The sequence below is a fragment of the Lonchura striata genome, chromosome 9, assembly GCF_046129695.1.
Source record: "Lonchura striata isolate bLonStr1 chromosome 9, bLonStr1.mat, whole genome shotgun sequence".
NCBI lineage: Eukaryota > Metazoa > Chordata > Aves > Passeriformes > Estrildidae > Lonchura > Lonchura striata.
In genome coordinates, this window is record NC_134611.1 from 27,238,415 (window position 1) to 27,263,939 (window position 25,525).

At 39.1% G+C, this 25,525-nt stretch overlaps 1 protein-coding gene across 1 annotated transcript in view; it reads right to left on the reverse strand.

Moving 5' to 3' along the window:
- CDC73 (cell division cycle 73) overlaps nt 1-25,525 on the reverse strand; it is a 102,494-nt gene that overhangs the window by 50,025 nt on the left and 26,944 nt on the right. The window contains exon 10 of the mRNA XM_021525071.2: nt 21,977-22,041. Coding sequence (XP_021380746.1) covers nt 21,977-22,041 — 65 coding nt within the window. The remainder of the gene's footprint in view (nt 1-21,976; nt 22,042-25,525) is intronic.

Here is a 25,525-nt window from a genome sequence, read left to right on the forward strand (position 1 = left end):
TGAAAGCTCATACACTCAGTTTATATGATGCCTGTTGGCATTCATGTGAGAGAGCTGCCCTGGACAGATGTTTTGGGAGTGTGCTTTCAGCACCCAGTGCAGCTCTCCCCACTCCATGTGCTGCTCACTCCCAGCTGACATCTGGCTGAAGGCACCTGCTGAAGGTCACTGTAGGCAGGCTCTACACCACAGTGCTAGCTCTAGACCCCCAGAGCAAGTGTGGGAAGCCAGCTGCTACTGCAGGAGACTGAACTGTGGAAGAAGTCCAATGCCACAAGTGGCCCCTCCCAGGCAGTGCTGGCCAAGGACACAATCCAGCTCCTGGAGAGGACCTCAGTGCTGCTCCCAGCCCTTGGCGCTTTCCAGCTCCACTGTGATGTGCTTGATTTTACCAGCTCTGGCTAGTCCTAAATGCTCTTCCTGGCTCCTGGGTGTAGTCCAAGAGGTTAATACTAAACCCTAAATAGTTTGGCACTGGAATCATCAAGTTTGGCATCCAAACCACCTCTTGGGTGCTGGTCTTTGGAGCTCCAACACGATGTTGGATCTGCCCGGGCTTGGCAGAACCACAGCACAATGCCCGTGAGTTCAGCGTACCAAACCTCCTGCTACTTACAGGACTAGTGAGGAGCACCAGAAGGCTAAATAAAAAGCTATTCTTAATTCCCTTTTAAGGATCCAACATGATTTTTTAAATTTGTATTTATGTTTGGGTGTAAGTTGAAACTACTCTATAAATATACTTGAATCCTTATCAAGATGGTCAAAGGCTACTAAAAACATTTCCATCCGAGTACTATTTTCTTACACAGTTTGTTGCAAAGCTTTCAGAAACAAAAGGGAATAATTTTGTAGGATGAAATATGCAATTACAGAATGAATGCTCTACATTATTTTCTCTGAATGTTTTACTGTTTTCTAGCTTATGTTTAAGCTATTTGCTCACTCTACTGGAATATAAATACAGTTCATGTTAAAAATAGTGCAATAATTAATTAGATCATTAAAAGCTTGGACAAGTTCTCTCACTTCCTTTCCCCATACAACAAGAAAAAAAACATTTTTCATTAGCAATAGCATACAAACTTGTAGTTAAAACTCTAACATGTCTGCAATGCAGTAAAAAAAAGGATATAACTATTCATTGAATACAAAAGCACAAGAGTTTTTGTATAATACTTGCTTTAAATGTTTTTATTTCTCTCTATGTCTGCTTCAGGTTGAAAACAAATATAAAAATTCATAAGGGCTCAAAAGTTATGATGGGAGAAAAAAATTGTGACATTATTAGAACCATTATCACAGCAAAGAAAAACCTTAGAAAAACTGGCCTGGTAACAAAAATCAGAAATTGGAATTCTGTCATTTCTTCATATCTATTTAACTTTCAACTTAATAAAGATTTACACATTGACACTATAGGACCAAAATTAAATCCCACCAAAAAAAGTTGTTCTTGAATAACAGAACTGTTCCTTTCACATCTCCAATTAAATCAGTGGTATGAGATATTTGCACATCCCACACCAATAGAATAAAGAATGCAAAATGCACAGCTACAGCTTTTGGTGTAGTAGAACTGATCCCATCCCCAGCCACTGAGAGATCTTTCATGGGTAAAGTTTGCAGTCATTCTAAATTTTAAAAATTGCATGTCAAGGTACTTCCAAGCATCAGTGGTTGTTCTGAGAGAAAATTCAGTGCCCACTAAGATCTTCACTTAAATTTATAAACTTAAATTATGGGATGGCAGTGATCTAGAAGAGATGAGACAGACTGCTTTTCAGGTTAACCTTACTAGAACAGCAATTTAGAATCTGCTTTTCTTTGCAGTGCAGTAATATTAAACGTGTCAGTCCTCATTTACAAAATATTTTCAGAATATATCAACATGTTAAAACATGCATTAACTGTCTCCAAGCCCAGGCTAAATCAGGCACTGGAGGGGAGGGAGGCACCTAAAGGCCATTACTTTAGACTGCCTCCCTCTTCCCACTTATTTTCCTGAGATGTTAAAACAGTCCCTAATCACACATCAATCTAAAATACCTACATAATCCCACAGGGCAAGAAAACCTTTTCCCTTGAACAAATGCTAATTCCAACGCATGGAAACTTCCTAGGAGAAAATGAAAGGGAGAGGGAAGATGCTAATATAGAAGCTACTACTTCTTCCATTTGTGCTTTTGGGAAGAACAGGCTTGCAATTGATTTGCAAAAACATCACTTCTTGTTGCCATATTTTCCCAATTTGAAATGCTATTTCTCAATCCCTTTTGCTGTCAAATAGCACAAATAAGCAAATATTGGACAATCACTCAGTTACACTGTGAGAACTGCACCTCTCAATGAAAAGCATTATTGTCCTTTTCATTTCAGATGGTCCTTTCAAAGCAGGATGTGACTCGGGGCACAGTATCAGCCCCTCACTGAGCATGTGTACTGGGCATGGCACTGGCTGTAATTCCTACAGATCCCATCTCCAGCCCATCCAGCACTGCCTCCCTTCCCCAGGCACCCCGTGGGCAGCCCTGGGGAAGGAGGGAGGCTGCATAGCCAGCTCTGAAATGCTGCACTGTGCAAATGTAGGTCAGCAAGGACAGGACGTGGGCTCTGCTTTGTACCAAGAGTGAAGGCAAAGGCTTTCCAGGACAGGAGGCTGGGGGAGGGCTCTGGAAAACAGCTTTTTGCAGCAAGTCATTCAAAAAGGAGCTTGAATGTCAGAAAACAGAAGAGTGAAGCTAAAAATCCACAGCTGATCAACGTCACACAGGTTGGAAACACAGGGCTGGCTCAGTGGCAGGGAAAAGTGTTACAAAAGTGAGGCCAAATGAGAAAGCAGGATATGGAATTCTAGTCATAAGTGTTCACACTTCTGCACTTAGAGAAGATTTATATATGAGGTAAATCCACTCTTCTAACAAAATTTTTAATTTGCGACTGCAGTGCATATGTTTTTTTAAAGCCTGAAACAAATTCCAAGTCATGACACAATAGCATGAACAGCAGATCAGTAACTCCACACAAAGTTCTTTACACATAGTACACAAGCAAAGCAAATTGGATCACTTGTGCCTAGGATTTGTATTTCATCTGGACACAAAGAGTTAAATTCAGCCTTTATTTGTTCCAGCTCAAAAGAAACAGAGCCTGGTACAATATGGTACCTTCCTTTCACAGTTAAAAGGCTGCAAAGGAATTTAACTGAATATGGGATATGGATGAACATTACCACGTTGCTTTTCTGATATTACCATGGCAACAGTTACAAGAGCTCTCTTAAGCATTTAAATCTGACAGTTTTCCTGATAACACTAACTGAATGATAGTAATGATGCATTTTGGTTCATGAGCTAACTGCTCTATAACCACAGGGTACAAATTGTTCCCTTCACTTTTCTCAAGACTGTGCTTTTGGTCAAAATGCTTGACCAAGAGTAACCTTGAATTACCACTCAAAAAAAAGAAAAAAAAAGTCCCTCCAGCGCAGGGAGTACTCAAGTACTCATGGCTTAAAGCTTTATGTACTCTCAAAGGTTTCCATGAGAATGTTTAAGTTGTGCAGTGTCCAGGGTGGAGGAATCAAGATCGCTAAAATCTTTGATGGGATTTTTTCTCAAAGGGCTTTCATTAGCCTGGGAAGGCTGGAGGAAAAAATCCACTTTCTGAAGGGTGGAGTGAATTGTTGCTGACCTTCAAGATGTCTTTGCTCAAGAAAAGAGAGGAGGAAGAAACTGGTGTTTTTATACAATCTTTATGTATGTAACCACTACATGCTTTTTAAAATAACAAAACACTGCAAGCTGTTCTACCTCCGTAGAGGCCAAAGTGCACTGAGGAATACACAGTGAGCTCTGAGGACAAGGGCATCACAGCAACGCCTCCACCTCCTATTAGCCCATTTAGCTTTAGCTAATAATAAGTGACATTTCAACTGTTTAATAGGAATATTCTGTGAACCACTCACTCTGATCCCCCCAGATGCTCAGTGTGGGCATAATGGAGAAGTCTCTTTTTCCTTACCTCATTAAAAAGTGAAGTGTGTGAAACATGTTTGTCATCCTAACATTTTAAGGATACCAGCTTTGATGATGTCTTGCAATATATTCATCTAAAAAAGATTAAGATTCTGAAAACAGTGTGAAATCTTTAAAAATTTCCCAAGATGACAAAAATTCAGATTTCAGAAGAAAAAGTCATGCTTGCAAGGATCTAAGACAGAAATCTTTTCAACACAAAAAAGTCCTCAGAAGGTGAAGTATTCCCAGTTCTTTTGCTGTTAATGCTTTTTAAAGTTGTATATTAAATTAAAAATTAAAAACATCCATGCCATCCTAAAACCACCAAATCCCTCCACACTCTTGAAAAACCACAACCCCACCACATCTTTTCTTCTGGAAAGGCCGAGTGTTCCCACATCTCAGTCAGCCTCAAAGTTTATAATGAGAAAAACCAACTGCCACAAGAAATCCTTTGTTAATAAAATACAAGACAAGGCCCTGACTGAAACTAAAACCTTCCTCACTGCCTTTCCTAAATATTTAACATACTCTGCATTTAAACAAACTGAGGCCTAAGAACTATTTTGAGAATAAGAATAACCTACAATCTTGCAGGTTTCATTCAGGATTTGTGTCACTGTCATCACTTTCAAAAGAAGCATCAATTTACGTCACATTTTAAACCTGTCTTGCCTTAATATACAGGTTGATACAAGATGACAAAACAAAAAAAGAAACACTGGAAAGTACCATCTGTGACTCAGTCAAAAATTTAGTGCTGCTACTTAATGCAAATGCCAGTCCTTTTACAGGCATTCTTCCGAAGTCCACCTAGACATCGATTTTTGCTGCCATAAAAATTCAACTAATTATCCAGCCTTCTGAATGAAGAGAAGCAATTTCCCATTGTACCATCTTTAACTAATCTAAAATATTGTATTTTATTGACTGGTTTTTAGTGCAGAAAAGGATAACATTTTTATGCCCCAAAAATATAAAGAAATGAGACAATTCAGAGTTGCTCTTAATGTTACTCAAGACTCTAAAATAAAGGTAAATAACTCACACATACCTGAGGGAACAACTAACACCTCTATTGCTCAAAAAGCAAATTACAAAGCTTATGCTGTACCCACAGTGAGGTATACCAAAGAGAAAAAGCAAAAAACAACCAAAATCTAGCAAACCCCCAGAAATCGCTTTATTTAAATATAGATGTATCTTCAACAGTATTTTCCAGAATACCTCTATTTAGGGCATAACAAAATTCTGTCTTACAAATCTGAAATGATTTTTAAAACCTGAGGCAGCAGTTTTCTTTTACTGTTTGATCAAATTTTTTATGATTTAACTATTTTCGAAGTTATTCACTTTAATTTGAAAACCTAATCTTTTCCCTGAATTCTCAAAATGGTAAAAAAAATAGGGCAAGAATGATAATAACAATTATTTTACTTTACAAAAATTAAAATTTATTCAGAGTTAAAAACCATAGTCACTTCCTACTAGCCAGCTGTGAAATATCCCCCTTTAAAAAAACAGGCAAATCTGTTTGCTACATCCATCAAAGGTATGGTTTTTTCCTAACCAAAATTCAGCTGAGAAATGGATGCTGCAAACAACTTCAGATATCCAGCTTTCATTAATGTTAATAAAGGAATGACAGCCCTGTGACAATAATTTGGAGGCACTAAGCCTGAATGAAATATAATGCTGTCCTAGTCATTAAGAAGTGCACTGCCTGGATCCCTGAAACATTTTCATTTTTTTCCCCTTCCACCATTTCCATATTTTCTACTAGTAGAAGTTAAGCAGTTTGAATGATTTATTGTCCAAATTTCATGCTAGCAGAGCAGAATGGAAAAACTAGAATAAACTACACAATGACATTTCTTCCCATCCTCCTATTCATTAAAAAAAAATTTACACCCATGAGCACACTTTTGTTAAGTAGCATTTTCTGCACACATTCCATAAATTGAGAGCTTTATGAAACACTACTTTGGTTTTGCCTGTAAGACTCCTTATGACAACTAGTCAAGTACTAATGTTCTACCTCTTCCAGTTCTGTAAGGAAAAAAAAAAACACCTATGGATCTTGTATTAATTTTTTTTTTTTTTTGTAAAATATTTTACATGGAATGGAGTAGGTTTTTCCCCCATTTCTTATCACAATATTCTCCTGGACTTACAAGTATTAGCACCTGAAGCACCAACATAGTCCTCGAATTCATCTGACCCAGATTTACTCACACAGCAGGTAAATCATAGGATGTTCATGACCAAACAGATGCTCAGGAGCCTTAAGTGTCGTTTCTTTTTTCCCACAACAATGGAATTGCAGCAAGCAGTCCATGCTGACATACCCTGGCTAGGACACAGTGAAGTTCCTCTGCTCCAGTTCCGAGTGCAGCCATTTCAGCACACACAACTATAATCCAGCTTAAATGTAACATAAATTGCAGTTGGCCAAGGCTCACACTGCGAAAGGAGGGACACCTTCCACAGCTTGTCTGGGCCAGTGCCCCACCAGCCTCACAGCAAAGAATTCCTTCCTGGCATCGAATTTAAATCTACATCTCCCCTATTTAAGCTCTTCTCCCTTGTCCTATCACCATGTGTCCTTGTCAAAAGCCATTCTCCCTATTTTCTACAAAGCCTCTTGGAGGAAGGCTGCAGCGGGCTGTCCCCAGAGCCTTCTCTCTCCTCTGCAGGAACAGCCCCAGCTCTGAGCTCCAGCCCCCCCAGCACTGTCACAGCCTCCTCTGGAGCTGCTCCAACAGGCCCCTGTGTCTGTCCCGTGCAGGGCAGCCCGAGCTGGATGCAGCACTGCAGCTGGGCTCTCACCAGGGAACAATCCCCCCCTGACCTCCGGCCACCCTGCTTTGGACACAGCCCAGGATTCACTTCACCTTCTGGCTGTGAGCGCACGCTGCTGCCTCGTGTCCAGCTTTTCACCCACCAGAAACCCCAGATCCTTCCATGCAGTCCTTCTCCCAGCCTGTGACTGCCCCAGCCCAGCTGCAGCCCCTTGTGCATTTGCTGAACCTCACTGGGTTCACATGGGCCTTCACACTCTTCATCAGCTTCAGTTCAGTAACCCAAGGTGCTGGACAATTTCCTTTTTTTTTTTTGGTGACACTTTAAGACTTGGGCAAAAATAGCTTTACATATTTGTTGAACATATTTCACACTGGCTTTGTCAGTTACTTGAAATGAAAAATGATGACAATGAGATGTGTTGCCATAGAAAAAAAAAAAGCTACCTCCCACCACAGCCAATTAAACATTTGGCATTTCATTTTTTTCAGTGGCCAATACAGATAAGAATGTGTTTGCCCCTGGATTTTAGGAAGTAAAAAAAAAAAAAAAAAAAAAAAAATCCAAATGTCAATAAAACTTTTTCTTATTGTCCTATTTCTCTTTTACAACTACCTCTTCACAGCTATAAGTTTTCTTAAGTTATCAGAGATATGCTGTAACCCACTAGAAGCAAGTCTTTGCAAGATGCAATATGAAAAACAAAGCATTTTCTATATAAACCCCATAACAATCTCCCTCCTCACCCAAACACCTGAAAAACACATTAAACATTCACTCTCAGAGAAATTTCTAAATTGTCCTTCTAAATAAGTGAACACTAACTCCCTAAAAACCAATGACACAAACCTGTCTCTTTCTAATAAATACCCCACTACAGTTTCCAAATTTTCCATAGAACGTTTTCAAAGCTTACTAATAAGATTTTGTCCTTTAGAAAATTGATCATAGCTTGCAGCCCTGCTCTTTACTTAATAGTGGCATGACATGATATTAGACCAAAGCTCACTTGCTTCAAAAAAAACTAAACATAAATGTTGATTAGGACCCATTACTACCAAAACTCCCTCCCTAAGCAGTTTGTAAAATTTAACCAACAAGTCACAGAAATATTACCCAAGTATCCCCATTTACTGAGAAATAAAAGAGCAGAAGACAGAAATTCACCTACACAGATTCAGCTATAGGGATGTTGTAATCCAGGACTGTACCATCCTCCACACATGGAGAATGGGAGCAGAAATTACCACAACATTTATTCTGCTGCTGCTAACTGCATTAAATGAAAAATATTTTTCAACCCATAGAGATCCTTTAGAATAATGGACAGTAATTACAAACTTTGTAAGTTGTGACACTTGAGTAAGTATTGCACAGTACATATCTTTCTATTAAACAGGGAGATAAAAGATGCAAAACCCACAGACTCATACTTCAGGGGAAATACACAGGCAGGACAAGCACTTAAAAGAGAAAATATTCTGCCCTAAAGAGCTTATGTAAGTAAATAAGTGGACAAATTTTAAATGGTAGGCTTCAATTCATCAGTTTAAGTACAGGAAATGAGTGTTTTTTCTTGTGTAATGGCAATTGAAGTAAAGTGTGAAAGCACTGACTATGCCCAAAAATAAACAGTCTATTAAGCATCCAAAGCAATTTAATTTCCTATTCCTTTCTTAACTTAAACACCCCAAACATAAAACTGAAAGCAAAACAAATTACCCTTGTGCTTGCCAACCAAAATAAAACCAAAAGTTAAAAATACCTTCACAATTTTTAATTCTCTCTATATATACACACAGAACAAGTGCATGATGAAAAACTTAAAAGGTACTGAATTGACTTCTGGATGTCCCTGAGATCTAGAGGATCCTGAACTGTGCACTGTGGAAAACTTGCAGGCTCTGCAGGTCAGTTAATAAATACTATCATGGCTCTGTATAATCCAGCCATTAGTGCCTGCAGTGAAGAGCAGCAATTGAATTTTATTTGTGGCCCTAGTGCAGATCAAATCTGTAATCCCATGTAAGCTACACAAAGCACTAAGAAATGGGATCCCAGCAAGCAGAGGAGCAGCAATCATGTGTGACAGTCTGGGGAAGCTGCTCCCAAACTCAATGGGCAATCAAAGCTCTGAAGGTTTATCAAGATGCAAGGAAAGGTGAGAAGTCAAAATATATTAATTTAAATGCACTGAATTCCCATGTGAGTTTTCCAATGCAGAAGTAAATTGGCCTTCACTCACTGTAAAGCAAGGAAATTAAACTACATACAGCTCACTAAATTAATTTTATTCCTAAAGACATCACCAGCCAATGGCAATTTAATGCATTATAACTTATGAATGTTGATGTTGAACACTTTGGTAATTTGCTTTAATTTGCTTGAGTGCCTTGATCTAGATATAGCCTTAAGGAATACTTGTATATTGCCATTTTAGATTGCATCATCCATTGTATTAAGGAGAAAAGGTTATTTGTGAATGGCAGAACTATGAAGTAGTTACTTTAACAGGAAAACATAGACCATTATTGAAAACTCTCAACTTCCTAATGACTCCCAGCCATGCTCAGGTGGCAACAGCTCCACCCTGAAACTCCTGATGTTTTTCGTTACAAATTAAATATGCATTAAGATTTTAAGCCATTAAAACAAATCCTGCTTTTGGGAGCTCAGGAGCTACAACAGAAATCTGGGAGGAAGTTCCACAAGGTCCCTGAAGGGACTGACTGACAGACACCAAGGCTACCAGAAAGAACCACAGTCGTGTTTCTGACACAGGGAGGGCTTTTTTCACCCCAAAGCTTTACACAACCTTTTTTATTTTTTAATTATTATTTTGTGTGAGCACAAAGGAACCTCCAGAAATCTATTCATTTGTCACAAAATCCCTTAAAAAGCCTGGAATCCAGGAGGATTCAAGATGAGAAAGGCAGTAATTTGTCATTTTTAATTATTTAATAGCTCCCAGGTCAGCACCAGGCTGGGGGCTACCACAGAGAGATGAAACTTCAGGGGTTAAGAATCAGTTAATTCAGAAAGAGAATTCTGTGCATTCTGCTAGAAAGCACAGAGGGTCCACCATGAGTTTCTCCTACAGAAGCTTGGCCATAAGGAGTAACCCAGACTGCACCCAGGGCTTTGTCAACAGAAAAAAAACCCACTAGAATATTAAGCAAAATAATTGAAAACCAACTGAACTAAGTAAAATGAACCAAGATATAAATAATACAGAAAAACTCTGCGTTCAAAACATTTAAAAGTGAAAAACAAAGAAGTAAAAAGCAAATAAAATCCACAGTAACACCTAAATTTATCCTGAAGCCTAACAGATTCACTAGAAATCAGTGTTTGAGTAAATGAACTACTAATACATAAACCCAGAATAAATCTTTATTTTTCCATCAAGATAATGTCAAAGAGCACATGAAATGTATTACAGAAAGGTATAAATGCCTTTCTGCAATTTAACTAGAAGCAAAACATTCCCTCCCACCACCATTTTCTTCAGCCTTGCCAAAGAAGCTCATACTACTTCCTTCTCCCCCGAGAAAATAAAACATCTGCCCACCCCATCAGCTTTTAATCTTCTTATGGACAGAATTAATTTAGCTTCCTTCTGGGAATGTGATGGGAGAGGAAACTGGCCAAGCCCATTTGTGCCAAAGTCAGTCTTTTGTTTAAAGGAGAAAAAAGAAAAAGAAAGAGGAGGAGGGGGAAAAAACACCATAGGCTGTGAACACTCTTTAGTTATGCTACATTTATTAAGTATCAATACATTCTATGCATTTTACCATAGTTTAAATATGACTTCACTAAAGAAACACCACTTTACTGAACATATGGCAGAAACTCCCTGAAGCATGCCAAAGATTAAATGTCAGGTTAATCAATCACTTCCATTCCACTTAGAAGAGGCATCAGAGAAAGTTACATTATTTCCTTAAAGGTATGATTTTTATTCATAACTGAAAACTTTCACAAATATTAGTATACTAATATTCGTAGCACTATCCTAGTGTTTAACTTTAATCCATTCTGGATCTTAACCTGGACAATGTTGAGTATTTATTACCTTTTATATTCTATTTCTCTCAGCTCCATATAGAGGAGTAATAAAATAATAGTTGAAAATAGTTTCTGTGCACTGCAAATTTCTATCTATAAAATGTTCCCTGCATACGGATTACTGTTGTGGTAGTCATTCTTTAAAATTATCTAATACCCACATTCATATTTGAAAGGATTACAATTCAGAGTGTTTGGCATTACAAGCCACGTGCAGGCAGCTTTCCAGAGAAGAAAATAAAAGGACATTAAGAGTCTTGCTGAGCCCTGCCAGGGGAAGGAATATAAGAGACATATTGAATCTGTAGTTTTGTTGTGCAGACTATACCACACATATGCAAGCTACCCATATTAAATATTTAGCTCACCTTAGGTGAGCAAACGGCCTGATTAGGCACTTTCATTATTCTGAAAGGGAACAGTAACAAACCAGTAAACACAGTTTTCCAAAGATTTCAGCTATGAACAAGGAAGTTGATTTACTCATTAAAACTTCACCTTCGAAATTGGAGCCAGCTATAAACCTACCCTTGAAAATCAGATGTAACATTCAGGCATTTCAGAGTCCCTTTAGATTTTAATTTCTAATACAGCATTAAAATCCATTTAGGATTTTAATATGTATTTTACTAGTTTAATCTGCATTTCACCTGCTGTTCATGTTCAGATATTTGTGGAAGCTTTTTCTTGACATTATTTTCCACACATAATTATACATGTGAAAGCTACTATAAAAATCATTATTTGCTACAGCACACATCATCACCCTAAAACAGAATGGCTTTCATAGACCCAGATGAGGTAGCTGCATATGTTCTGTATAATATAGTCTATGTATTATTAGCTACAAAATATTTGTCTTAAAACATTATTAAGCCCTCTCCATCCACAGTTCTTTTGTTAGCTAGCAACCATGATAAAACACAACTAATCAGGCAGGTTATCTGCTTTACTGATGACTGTATTCCATTTTTATTTTGGTTCTATGTAAATCTGTTTGCCTGATTTACATCAAAGGTAACTGGGAAGTAGGGCTGATGGATAGTGCTGCATAATGCACCCTCAAGTCTCCTATGCTAAAGCAAAAGCAGAGTTGTTTTTTTCCCCACCTCAGGAAACACAGCTCTTCTCAGTCTGCTTCAGTAACACTCCTTCCCTTCTCCCACAGTATGGTTCCAAACTACTTCCCAATTTCAATAAAATCTGGAGAAAAGTTATTGCCTTTGTCAACTTCTATGAAAATTGCTGGCCAGGGAAATTAAGCCTTGGAATTACTGCTCCCAGAGAGAGGAAGGCAGGCAGTGCTTACTCTGTCTCTCCTCAAAACAGCAGCCCCAAACCACCCAAAATCACCCATTTGTAACTCAACAGCTGCACTTCCTTCCAGGCCAAGGGAGGGCACGAGGAGACACCCACCTCACTTGAAGGAACCTGGAATTTTTTAACAATATTCTAAATTTAAAGTACTATGAATGCACAGCCAGTAGACTGACAGTTAACTGCAAGCGAACTTATCACATCACTACGTCACTTTGCTTAGTCACGCCAAGTTTTCCTTCACACTTGAACTGAATTTTAAAAGCATATCTTTTGCTCATGCACAAAACTGACTCATATATCTTCATGGAGAGACAGAAAGGAAGAGATTTAAATTCCAAAAATACATCCTAAGTTTCTTAAAGCAGCAAACCAGCTGAATAGTTGGACTTCCTAAACCTTAATGTGCTAAATGCAGTGCAAATGTAAGATGAAATAAAAACATGCCTTGTTAATATTCATGTTGTATAAAGTCTAACTAACAGTTTCATAGGTGTGAGAAACAAGTTACAGGGATTGGATTTCACAGATATTATCTGAATTGATATTATAATGTTGTTAATATTAAGATAATAATTTATGTTATAAAGTGGTTAATGTTGTTAAAATAGCCTAGTTGTGAAATTTGTTTTCACAAGGGTAGCATGGTTTTGTGTGTTGCAATGTGCATTGGACAGACTTGCTAGCCAAACTTGAGACACAACCTAAAAGGAGTAGAATTTCATCCAGTGAGGACCCCGATAACCACAGTGACAAAACCACATCAGTGCCAAAAAGAGTGACATGAGGTCAGACTACATAAAACCAAAGATAAACATACATAAAGCTGATGCACTATCAGGGGGATAAAAGGTGAAGCTGCCATTTTGTGCATGAGCCTCTGGCATTTTGCCATGCTCTCAGCACTGTCCCTTTTGCTTTGCTGATTTTTTTTGTTCTCAATAAAACTTCTATAACACATTCACATTTGGGGTCTGGGTCATTTATAACAATAGGCCAGCTAATTAAAGGATGTATTTGTAAAAAACACAGTTGTTCTCAAAGTTATTTATTATTTTTTTTCCATTTACCAACTGCCTTAGATAAATTTGACATTTTAAGTACATTGGACAAACCTTCGTTATTCAAAATAGTTAAGTACTACAGATGCATAGATGCAAGGTTAGCCTTTTACGTTTAAAAAAATAATAAAGTTTGTCTCTCAAAGAAATTTTCATTCAGGCTTTATATTTATTGATTCAAAAAGGTAAGGAACCAGATTTATTTTTACCAGATCACCTTCTTGCGTGTTAAGTTTTAAGTCCCATTTGCATGAGGCTCATGCTACTTAGAAAAGTCCCAAACCAAAAATCTCAAGAAAATCCCACAAGGCTTTTGGGAACAAAGTGGGCCAAGAGAAAAAGTGGTGAATGAGAATTAAACCAGCTAATGGATCATTCAGTGCCTGCCTCATGCACGTGCATACACACACATCTCTCCATAACCCCCTCAGCTCAGTTGAGTTCAAGATGAATAAAGAGCCAGGACCCACCCTTGCAGCAGCAGTGATGTGAGTGGTGTCAGCACCAGCATATTGCTCAGTGCAAGCACAAATCCAGCTCCAGATGGCAGCCCAGCAGCTCACAGTCACAGGTACATTCTGGGATCACTGCTGCCCAAATGCCAGATGAGTGAGCCATAATTAATGCACAGTTCATTATATGCCCTTTACAGTCATTTACCTAAGGAGAAAGCCTGCACTGAACAGACTTATCCAGAACCACCAGGAGCAAACCTGAGTAAATCAGGACTTGGCCTACAGACATCCTAAAAGTGAGGATGCTGATTCAACAGCAACAGTGTGGCTGCATAGAAGACACAGGCAGATTAACACCTGGATTTAGATGGAACACTAAAATCTCACAATTTCAAGACTTAAATACAGTTACTCTTAATCAATTACCTTCTTAAATTGTGCAAGAAGGAACTGCCAAAAAAGCTTAAAAATATGTCATATTTTGCTATTCTAACTGGTTCTGATTGGTTATATTGCACTACCTGGAAATAGTGCCCAATAACAATTTACAATCCATCCCCCAAAAGATTAAGAACCAGGGCTCTTGCCTCAGCATTTCATCAACATTTGCCTCTAAATATTTTCTGAATTCTGAGCTGTGCAGGTTTAATGCACTCAGAAAAGACTATCTTTGCCTTTCATATTCTGACTGAATCTGAAGAACACCTGCCCATGCCACACTGCTGTACCTGTGAATAAAATCTGCCACACTGAGATAGAGATACCCTCTGGTATGACACACTCCCAGCCACATATTGAAAGAATTCAATAGAAGGGAAAAAAAAACTCAACTAAATGACAAAATAAACCCACAACTGCAATAAAAAGGAAAGGAAGTAGACCTTTAAAAGAACAACACCAGAACACAAATTGAAACAACAGTCCTTTAATGTGTTCAAAGAGGGCAACAGTAATGTAGAATGTAGAAAAATAATTATAAACAAATCATAAAGGAGAGTGTGCTCTAGCTTAACTAAGTATTAGTAAATGGCATGAGTGAGATGTACATTAACTGGGCTCTGAGGCAGTTCCTATGGATATTGCTAAGGTAACAAGCTATCCTACTTTCCAAGCTCAGAAGAAGGTATGACTATGACACTAAGTGAGATATAAGCAAGTACTCCAAGTAGAAAAAGCAGAAAACTTGTTTCCACAAATAATTAATTCTACCTTACTCTATTACAAGCAAACAACTAAGTAGTAAAGTGTCACAGGGGCTAATGACAATGGCATAATCTGAAAAACTGACCAGAGAAGGTAATCTTGACTCAGTTCTCATATCAGTTACATTAATTACTCAGATGATCGTTAAATTCTTCAGTTGTTATTCTGATTTAGCTCCTGTACCGTGAATTGCAAAGTATGCTAGAAACCTTCAAAACTTCATTAATTCTGAGACAAGAGGATGGCTACCCATAACCTCCAGAGAGGAGTTATGTTAAAGTGATTTTTTGATCCCCCATCTGACACATGCTCATTTCTACTGGCTCTGCAAGACCTTTACACCACCTTCAGTAGGTGTGAATAAATTACAATCCTACATAACAGCAGAGCTGTTCTTCCCCAGAACTGTCAGGTGAAGATGCAGCTGTTAGACAGACATTCATTAGATGCTTGAAGATAATTTGTAGAGGGAAAGGTGTTGACCCAGTTGTTTAAAATAAGCTTGTGCAGTGCATGATGTCTGATTGTTCAGAACTCTTAGGACAAGGTACAAAAATCTGTAGCTCAGGTTCAGCTGGTAGCATTGAGCAGCACCCTATAAAACTTTGATTACACACAAACCTGAGAAACACAAATGTATCTAAGCACAATCCTATACAGAACTCAAGGCAGACACCCAATCCAAAGAGCACAAATGAAGTGTCCTAGGCAGTTTTATTTGGGGCTAGGTTTCTAAATGAGAGTGACTCCTAAAACATTTATAAAGGATCCCAGTCCTAGTGCATACAGTGCATGGCAGATGAGTTTCTGAGGGGATACCTTTAGGGCTGGCAAATACACTCCTGTCACACAGCTTTGGATCAAGACAGGTCTAGGTCATCTCAGAGCTCATACCAAGCATGCCTGAGGCTCTCAAGCCTTTTTAAGTGAAGCTTCCTGGATGTCTAAAGCTCTAATTGAATGTATACTCAGAAATGCTTTGGGCTCTCCTCTCTGGCACTCCTCCCTTCAAACCCCTCAAGGAGCTGCCAGCTGTGCCACGAGCACACTGAGCACTGCCCCAGTGAGCTTTACCCAGCAGGGACTGCAGGCACGCTCCTCCAGGGGCAAAGCTGCACTGCCCCAGGCCTCGCTCCCTCTTGTTCAGCAGCACCCTGTGCCACACAGCAATGCCTTACTTCTGAGGCATGACTGATGATACAACATCCCTGTCTTTACTTGAATTTGCAGTTCTTAGCCCCAACATAAAAGAAAACCTATTACAGGGAACAAAACAGGCAGTTCTATTGTGTAATGCAGTACAACAGTCAGATACATCTTGGCACAGATGTACACCATTTACAGTCCCAAAGAAAACGAGTGCACTATTGTTCAACCTTACACATTTTCTTGAAAGCAGCATTTGTATGTGATTTTTCTTGGGTTGTACCAGCTTCACTATTTACACTAAAACTCTTTAAGGGAAAGCAATTTAATATTTGAAACAACTTAGGCAATGAAATGCCAACCACTGAAACTGTTTTGTGGGCCTTAAATATAAAATACAGTAATAGTTCTTAGGAAACTGGGTTGCATTTTATCCACTCTCATTAGAGTAATACAGGCACACAAAGCCTTCTTGTGTGCTGTCCCAGAGCAGTGTAAGGTTGTTGGCAGACTGTTCTGGAGAAACATCCATTCCTCCAGCTAAAAGATTTTTTGAGTTCATGGTCATGTCCTGGCCCTTAACCCTAATGGACCAAGGACCTCATGGGTATGGTCTGAATTAGTTACAGAGCAGTATACTTATGGTGAAAAATTATTTACAAACCCAATAAAAACAAGTATCATCCTCAAGTATCATCTATGGAAAAACATCTGCCCTCCATGTAAATCTATGTAACTTTATGATTTTATATTATTACAGTTTTCCTCACTCCTCTTGCTGGTTAAAAACTGAATAGGATGCACAGAGAGAATTCACAGAATGCTGCTCAGCCCGCAGAGGGGAGTGAGAGTGTAGGCAGGCTGCTGTTGCACTCCAATTGGGAATAATAACCACCTTATGCACAGGCTGCACAAAAATTATGCAGCACTTGAGAGCCCATTTCAAACATTTCAAAGAGTCTCTTGTTTTGCTGACTCCTCCCCTCCATCCCACCGTCTCCAACATTTTAATGAGATTAGGACATGACACTGAAAACTGCTGATGTGGATAAACTGGTATCTCTCTTCCATCTCTAATATTAAAGATGTATTAAGTTTTTGGTTTTTTTTTAAAGTACTATTTATCTAAACACTGAGAGACAACATCCAACTCCACCATATGCTTCTAAACAGCCGCCATTTCGAATTTTGGCACTGAATCACAAATTCCTCATGATCAACTATAGGATCCTGTGGATTTACCTCCTCACACAGAAGCATATCAATTTTCTTAAGTCTTTTATACAAAACACGTGCACACACCATGATGTTTCTGCCCTAACCACTTCCTCTCCAGTGGCTCAGTCTGTAAAGTGCCGTAATTTAGTAATTCTGTTTGTTTATACTACACACAATTCCTTTGAAGATACACCAGAGGTGGTTAAACAACCTCTCAGGTAAAAAAAATACAGAGGCTATACACAACTCAAAAGATTGAGGGCAGTAACAGTGAAATCATTTGATTAATTAATCCCCCAAATCTGATACTGACTGGAAAATGCTGGTGCTGAACCAGTCTCCAATTCTTCCGAAATTAGACCTGCTTGTACTGTGGTTTACATAGGGACTCCTTTTTAATTACTTGGTTTCTGCTAGGATTATGAAATGTATTTGTTGTAACTGAAATGTAATGCATTTACTTTAATTATTGATATTCTCATATGTGTACTCAGGGCACTTTTACCCAGAGATTGCTGTAAAGTCTGGCAGCACACAATGGTAAGAGGATGTTACTTTTGTCAGTTTGGAGAAAAAATATCACTCACCTGAGAAGCACTGAAAATTTACATAGAATTTCTTATTCATGACGTTTGAATACACCGCAGAAATTTACATTTGAGTTTGCTTTAAGTGAAGTCCTCACTAACTATACTGATCATCCAGGTGTAGCTGCAGACTCTCTGGGAAGGCCATCAGCTCAATCCTACAGGAGCTCTTGCACCTTCCTGTTCATTGAACAGGAAGAGAAAGAAATGCCAACAGCAGCTCTGGCTGCTTACGAGTGCAGATGATCAATGACACATTCCATCAACTAGCAGCAAAAACCAAGAGGCAAAGGAAGCTCCCAAGCTTCAGGAGCCCTGAATGCTAAAAGAAACCCCAATTGAAAACAGGAGATTTTTCCAGCAAAAAAAAAAAAATCATTTCTACAAGGGTCCATTGCAGTGCTATGCAGTTCTTGTTCACTTGAACACAAGCTTCCAGCTCCCTGAATGACAGCTCCTGACAAACCAGGGCACTCAGAACTCAGAGGAAACCACCTTACAAAACTCCACAGCCTTTCATGCTATTTCTTTCTTTCATATTAAAGCCATGAGAACTCAAGGATAAAAGCACAAAGATGAGTAAAATCAGCATCACCATGACTATTACTGTAATGGATAAACAAATATGATTTGCAAGTGCACACAGTCAATACAAAACATGCCCTCAACTTGGAAGAGTTCAGCTTTATCAGGTGTTCACAGAACAAGCAACTTCTTCCTCTCCTGCCCTAGGTGCAGCTAACTGGTCTGTTCTGATGTTTATATTTTGAGCTACACTAACAGTTAAATGCTTCATATATCCTAGTTACGGAAATGAATAGTCCAAAATTCCATTTCATGGTATGTAAAAGGTGAGACCCACCTTCTAGGCTTCCACCAGATGACACTGGCCTCCAAGTTAACATTACCTTTTAGAACAGCAGGAGGCTAAAGCCCCAAACTCGTCAAATATACACAAGTAACAAAGAATGTTCAGAATATCAGCTTAAGATTCTCTCTCAGAATCACCTCACACCCTGTGTGGTACAGAAATACAAACATACTTCTCTACTAAAGACTGATCCACCTCAAACACCAAAGTTTCCTAGATAAAAACAGATTATGTTCTGCTACAGGGGGTTATGCTTGGAAGCAAAGCCTGCAGGGAGAACTGCAGGTTTTGAAAAGTCATGCTGAAGAGTTTGCTATCTGAACTGCTGGGGAACCAACCAGCAGCAAGAGCTACCACCATGAGCTCACTTACTAATTTTCCAAAACATCATCCATCCAGGCAGAAGGTGCCACAGGTATTAAAATAAGGAAAAAATATTTTTTAAAAAATCTTTCTGTGGAAAATGCCTTGCTATAAACAATTCCAGGTCCAGAATAATGAGATCATGCCTTCACAATAAAAATTCAATAAATAAGTCAGTCCTTCCTAAGAGATAGTGTGCCAATCAAGCAAAAACCCTGTTACAGGGAAGAACTGCCAGCAGCACAAGTTATTTTAGCTGACATTACTTCAGAAAAAGCCCACCATTCACCATCTGCTCTGGCACAAATTCTGAAAGCTAAGAAAGTTTCCAACATCACTGATGAAAAGAAAGCAGTCAAGATGAAGAAGTTTTTGTTTTGCTGTTAAAAAGAACAAGCATCTAGGACAGCTCACATTTCAGCAAGAACAAACACAAAACATAAGTTCTGCACATTTCATAAAAATCATTACAGAGCATTACAGCAAGGCACAATGCAAGTGAAGGGAACATAACACAAAACAAAAAAAACTTTTACAAATTTTTTATGAGAAGAAGGTGGGCAATTCCAAACAGTGGATCACTTTATACTGGAGGTAAGAACTGTAAGTTTTAAGGGAATCTGACCACACTCCAGAAATACTTTAATGGAAGCAAACACCACAGAAAAAATTGAAGAGCCATCATGTCAAGGAGAACAATGGCATAAAAAAGAAGCCTTCAAATATGAGCATCCATCTGGAACTCAGAGGTCTGAAGTTTGAAGAGAGCCTCTAACCAAGAACTACCTAGAACTCTTAATTCCTTTGAAATGCTTGATGAGTTCCTACAGGAATTATACCAATGCTATGAGGATAGTAATGAGATCAGGCAGGTGAATGAATTCCAATGCTATCCTCCATATTCCTATGATTTAGCCAATGAGTATCATGTACTTTCCCATTAAACACCTAGGGGAAGCAACTGCCTTTCCCATTTCCTCTCTGATTTTGTCTAGTATAAAAAAATATAAACTAATCACAAAAATCCTTGAGTAAAAGCAAAATATGAAACTTCACAAATAGCAGGAGATTAACTATTCTCCATAAAAATACGATCTGATATTAAGGGTTAGAACTGAGTGGTCCATCACTATGACAAAGTTTAGACAAAATAGATGAACATATTGAACAGATTTATTTCTCCCCCATCTGAAACACAAAGCCAGGATGTCACTGCAATTTATGAATGAGCTAAATATTGAGGGCACCTTTTTAATAGTGTGGAAAATAAGGCTCCAAATATCCCTCACCAGTTCTTTCTTAGACAAAAGCTGAGGAACAGATGGAGTTTTAATATTTCTCATGACACCAGATGATGCTTTATGTGCAGTCATGCACTCTTAAACAGTTACTTCAAAAAATCCTGGTTTATGTTAAAAAAAGGTTTACTTGTAATTTAATAGCTATTTTATTTTCTCCCTAAATGGAAGAAACCAACAAGGACAGTTTAATAACCTCAAAACCCTAGGCAGTATGCTCAATACATGAGGTAGGATTCCTAGAACAAAAAACCATACTTATTTTTATTATAGTAAAAAAAATAATATATTTTTTAGAGTTACTGTGCATCCCTTCACTTGTACAGATTTTACACTTGTAAGCTTAAAACATTTGCAACATTTCCGATTCACTATAATCCTGCTTTTCTCTTTCTTTTTCCTCCCCACAGAGCAATTTAAACAGAACCTACTTATTAACCAATTTCAAATCCCTACCCCTTGAAGCAGGTACGATAACTCATAGAAACCTGGGTTTGGTATAACAACACTTTGGTTCCTCATAAAGCAGCCCAAAATTCATGCAAAGTTCAAGAACAAATCTTCAGACATAACAGGTTATCTTTTTTCTTCATCCAATCAATCTCTGAATTCATCCAGAAATCACATTATTTACTGCTAAGTAGATTCTTTCCTTAAATTTACCCTTCCATTTTCTTTTACAGTATCCTAATTATCCAATAAGGAGTTGGGAATGAAAGATATCTGAAAAACATTCAAAGGTTTTGTTTGATATTTCTACTCAAGATCCTATGTTATGCTCAAATGAAGTGCAAACTAGAAGTAGTGCATGGGTTTAGGAGAGTGTTCAGTGCTATCATCACATTTACACAGGTATGCAGCTGGCAAAAACCTTACTGAGGGCATACAGCAGTTTTCCAGCATCTGTCATACTTACCGTCAGATCAAAACAGGATTTATTTGAGAGCATTCAACCCACTTGCACAAAAGCAGACAAACATTGGCCAAAGAAAGAAATGGGAATCTGTTTGAAGGTCTCTCTCATCTGTGAATGCTTCAGTTCCCACTGACAGCATTGTACAGCCATACAATAGAATGTATGCATTACTGTTAGAAAGCTCTTTCTAATGCTCTTACTAATGCTGATGTCTAATTCTTCCACCACCAAAAAAAAATTTATTAAATGCAGAGTGGGAAACAGAGTAATACTCCAAAACCTGGGTTTATTACTTCAGTTTTCTGAGTATAGTTTTATCACTTATGTCCTTTCCAGACACACCTAAGGTCAACAAAAACCTGGGTATGTTAAGTATAACAGAAAAATGCTGCACCTCAAAAAGCCCTCCCAGCACATCTCATTACTGCAGACAAACAAATCCCTGGGACACAGACCCCTAGAACATGCAGCTCAAACAAAACACATTTTGTCTTTTCACAGACAAGAACTTTCACCAATTGTTACTCAGTCTAAGTGACCTTCCTAAGTGAGAGCCTAGGCCAGGAGGACAGGCTCTGTCTCTAAACATACACTGTATACATGTTTACAATCGTGTCTATAAAACATATTTAAGCCAAGACTTCCCACTCACCGTCACAGACTTCAGAGTCATCCCGTGGTAGGTGCCCATGGTGTCAATCTTGAAGCCTTCCGTTTCTGCAAAGAGAAAGAAGCCTTCTGTAAAGCCTGTAAAGACAGCAGCGTCTTGTCTAAATGGACAGCACTGGAGAGCTCTCTGAAGTCCTTCTGTCACAGAACACATCTTGCTGCTGGTGGTGGTTTAGGTTCTGTTCCCAGTACAAAACCTGGGTAGTCACTAGGAAATCTGCTTTCTTTAGACAGAGGCCAGTTTGATATTTTTGCTTTCTCTAACCATTTAACATGCCTTACATTTGAATTGGAACAAAAAGCTACTATGCCATTATTTGCTAATTATCAGAACTGTTTTATTTGCTACCTGAATAGCTTCTAAATAGTACTTTTCCTGCTGCATGGAATAATTGGAAGCATTTCAGAGAAAGGCTATAAACCTAAATCTTTGTGAGAATATGTTACAATTTACATGCAGTCTCAGAAATTCTCCTCACTGCAAGACTGAGAAGCCCCATTCATATTCCCAGAATACGTTATACTGCAACATATTCAACCTGTATTAATGGAAAAATATACCTAAGAAACCAATTTACATGCCAGCTATAAAAGTGTGGCCATTTTAGCTAGATAAATTAACTTCTGGAGTGCTGAAGATTAACATTGTCATATGATACAGAGGACAGAATCTCCATAAATACACAATACCCGACTAAAGGTTATAAAAAGGGGTGTTCTGGGGGTGGGTTTTTTAAATTAGTTTTAATTAGATTGAATTTATGCTAAGTGCGGGAAGCCTGCAACTGCCCAATGACTAAACCTGCTGTCAGCAGCCTATTTGCTTTTGAAGACTCCTTCCCTGTTCCCAGAGCTTTAAGATCAAAGTAAGCTCCTGAATAGTGCCACCAGGACTGGAAAGAAAACCTTTTTCCTTTTGTAAATTCCCTACCCTCATGCATAAACTGATCCCATCACACAACCACCCGAACAGTTCCTACCAAAAATGGCAAGAAAAATCACCACTCAAACCATGATAAACAAGCATTTGTCTACATTTAAGCAATTCTGGACTATTTCAACTAGAGTTGGGTAAAAGTAACATACTGTGCAGAAACAGCTACTTGAAACTGGTATGTTTTTGTCATTCCTTACACCCCCTTCATTTTGTGCACCAGTAGAAAATCATGACAGACAAACAAGTAAGGCAGAACCAAAGCATGGCTCCTACCCGAATCTAAAAAGAGTCCAAGAAAAGTATTGAATTTTCAAAACTGTTAGAGCTTCTTGCTCTCATCATGAGTTAACTAACTTAAACTGAAACCCAGACAACCTTGAAAGCAATTCACATGATCTGGGAAACATCTGTGGCTGCTCATCCTTTCTTCCTTAGATGAGGAAGATCACCAGGCACTCAAAGGAAACAAGGCCAAAAAGTTTCCCAGATTTAAGAACTCTCCACTGCCTATAAAAAGATACTCCAGAGTTTGGAACTTATTATACTCCTCTCACCACAGAGACAGCTATCTACTTACTGAGCAGTTTGGGTTTTCACCTTTCCCCCCTCACTCCCTCAATTATGCCACCAGATCTGCCACCCACTACCAAGTCAAGACACCCAATGTCACTGATCATGTTTGTTTAACAGCCACCTCAGTTTCAGCTCTTCTTCAGCTTCACTTCAAGGCCACCCCTCCTTTCCTGCCAGATTAACATTTCTGAACTACAGACAAAACTCTGAGAAAGTAAAACGCAGGCACAGACCTACATGAATCCAGTCCTTCCTACTGAAAAAACAACCAAACCAAAAAAAAAAAAACAAAAAAAAAAAAAAACCCACAAAAAACCCAAAGAAAGCAGCCTAGCCTCCCTGTATAAATTATTATTGCTTCCCTATATAAACTGATAGGCATTCCCACCTTTCCCCTCAACCGCAAGCTATAACTGTGCCTTGAGTCTTAGCTCAGAGGTCACACCACTGAACTTGAGCTGAGGATGGTCAAGATGTGACTGCACAAACACTTCCATGGAGAACAGGTTGCTCTGTGACTATATAGGCCACTGCTGCAGGTTAATATTTGAGGTGGTGCCTGGAGCCTTGTAGAACTTGGTAGACCTCCCCAAGTTGAAGGGATGCTTTTGCTGACTTGGAGTGACACAAATCAGTCTGACAGTTGCGAATTTCAGAACATCACCACCAGAAGAACCCTTTTCTTTTCCAGACTGACCTATAATGGGTTCCTCATGCCTGTGACACAGAGCATTTCCAACTATTTTGGTTAGATATTCTTTCCAAAGAACACAGACACCCCATAGCAAAACCAGCACAGCACCATGCTCTCTTGTACCTGGCCTGCTGTGGCTTCCTTCCTCTCAGCACAAATCCTGACTTCATAATTAGTTCTCCATGTTTGTTCCCTGTCTCCATCAGCATTGCAAAGGGAACAAAGGCCCACAGAACCAGCAGCACAGTTACAAAGTAAATCAAAGGGGAGAGAGACACCTGGCAGGGAACAAATCTCTGCTCAACTGCCACTGGTTTCATCTTTTGCAAAAGTCTTCTCAAGTCTCTCATAAAATCTGTCCTGGTTCATTTAATGAGCCTAATGGGAACCACAAACCACAGTTCTGGCACTCATCAGCTTCCTGCTTCCAGCCTTGTCCTGACCCTTCTTTCTAGCAGAAGTAAGTAACTTGGATGAAGAGCCACTTGCTGCCTCCAGTTTCCTGAATGTTCCCAGCAGCTACACAAAGGCCCCAGTACTATTTAGAAGTTACTCAGGTAGCAAATATAACAGTTCTGATAATTGGCAAATAATGGCATAGTAGCTTTCTGCACTGATTCAAATATAAGACATGTTAAATGGTCAGTGCAGGTACCCACACACATTCCTGCAAACAGTTACTGCAGCCTCTACAAGAGCTACTGCAGGACCCACGCTCTGCTGTCTGCACGAGGGTGGGACCAGTAGAAGAAACCACCTCCCAAACTGCCCATCATCTCTCCAGCTTCCTGCCTCAAACTCTCCAGCAAGTGGCAAATTAGAGTTCACCATCTCCAGCTTCCAGAGGGGGGTAGCAACCCCTGCTGAAGCAGGAACAGCAGTGACACATTTGTCAGAACACAGCTTTATTGATTCAATCCTCTCACCCACACCATGTGGTATTGTAGCTGTCAGCCAATCGCTTCTCTTACAGAAATAAACATTGCCAGAAGCATGAGCCCTGCCCCTTGCATGTCTGCACCATTTTTTTAGGTCTCAGTAGTTTGTACACTTGGGCACATCCAGCAGCACCCTCGGCTCCGCTCACTATGCCCAGCCTGGGCAAAGCAGGAAACAAGTGTTTCCAGGTCAGGGACTCCACGGTTCCAGCTTCATTCCTACTTCAAAAACTGCTGAGGGTGTCAGCCAGGTTAATGCTGTAACAGATATTCAAGGACCAGGCTAGAAAGCAGAGGCAATTATTCCAGATTATTCTCCTAGGCCAGGGTCTGCCCCTGATACTGCTGCTCAGAAGCAGACCCGGGATACAGGAGGAGGCAGGGGCCATA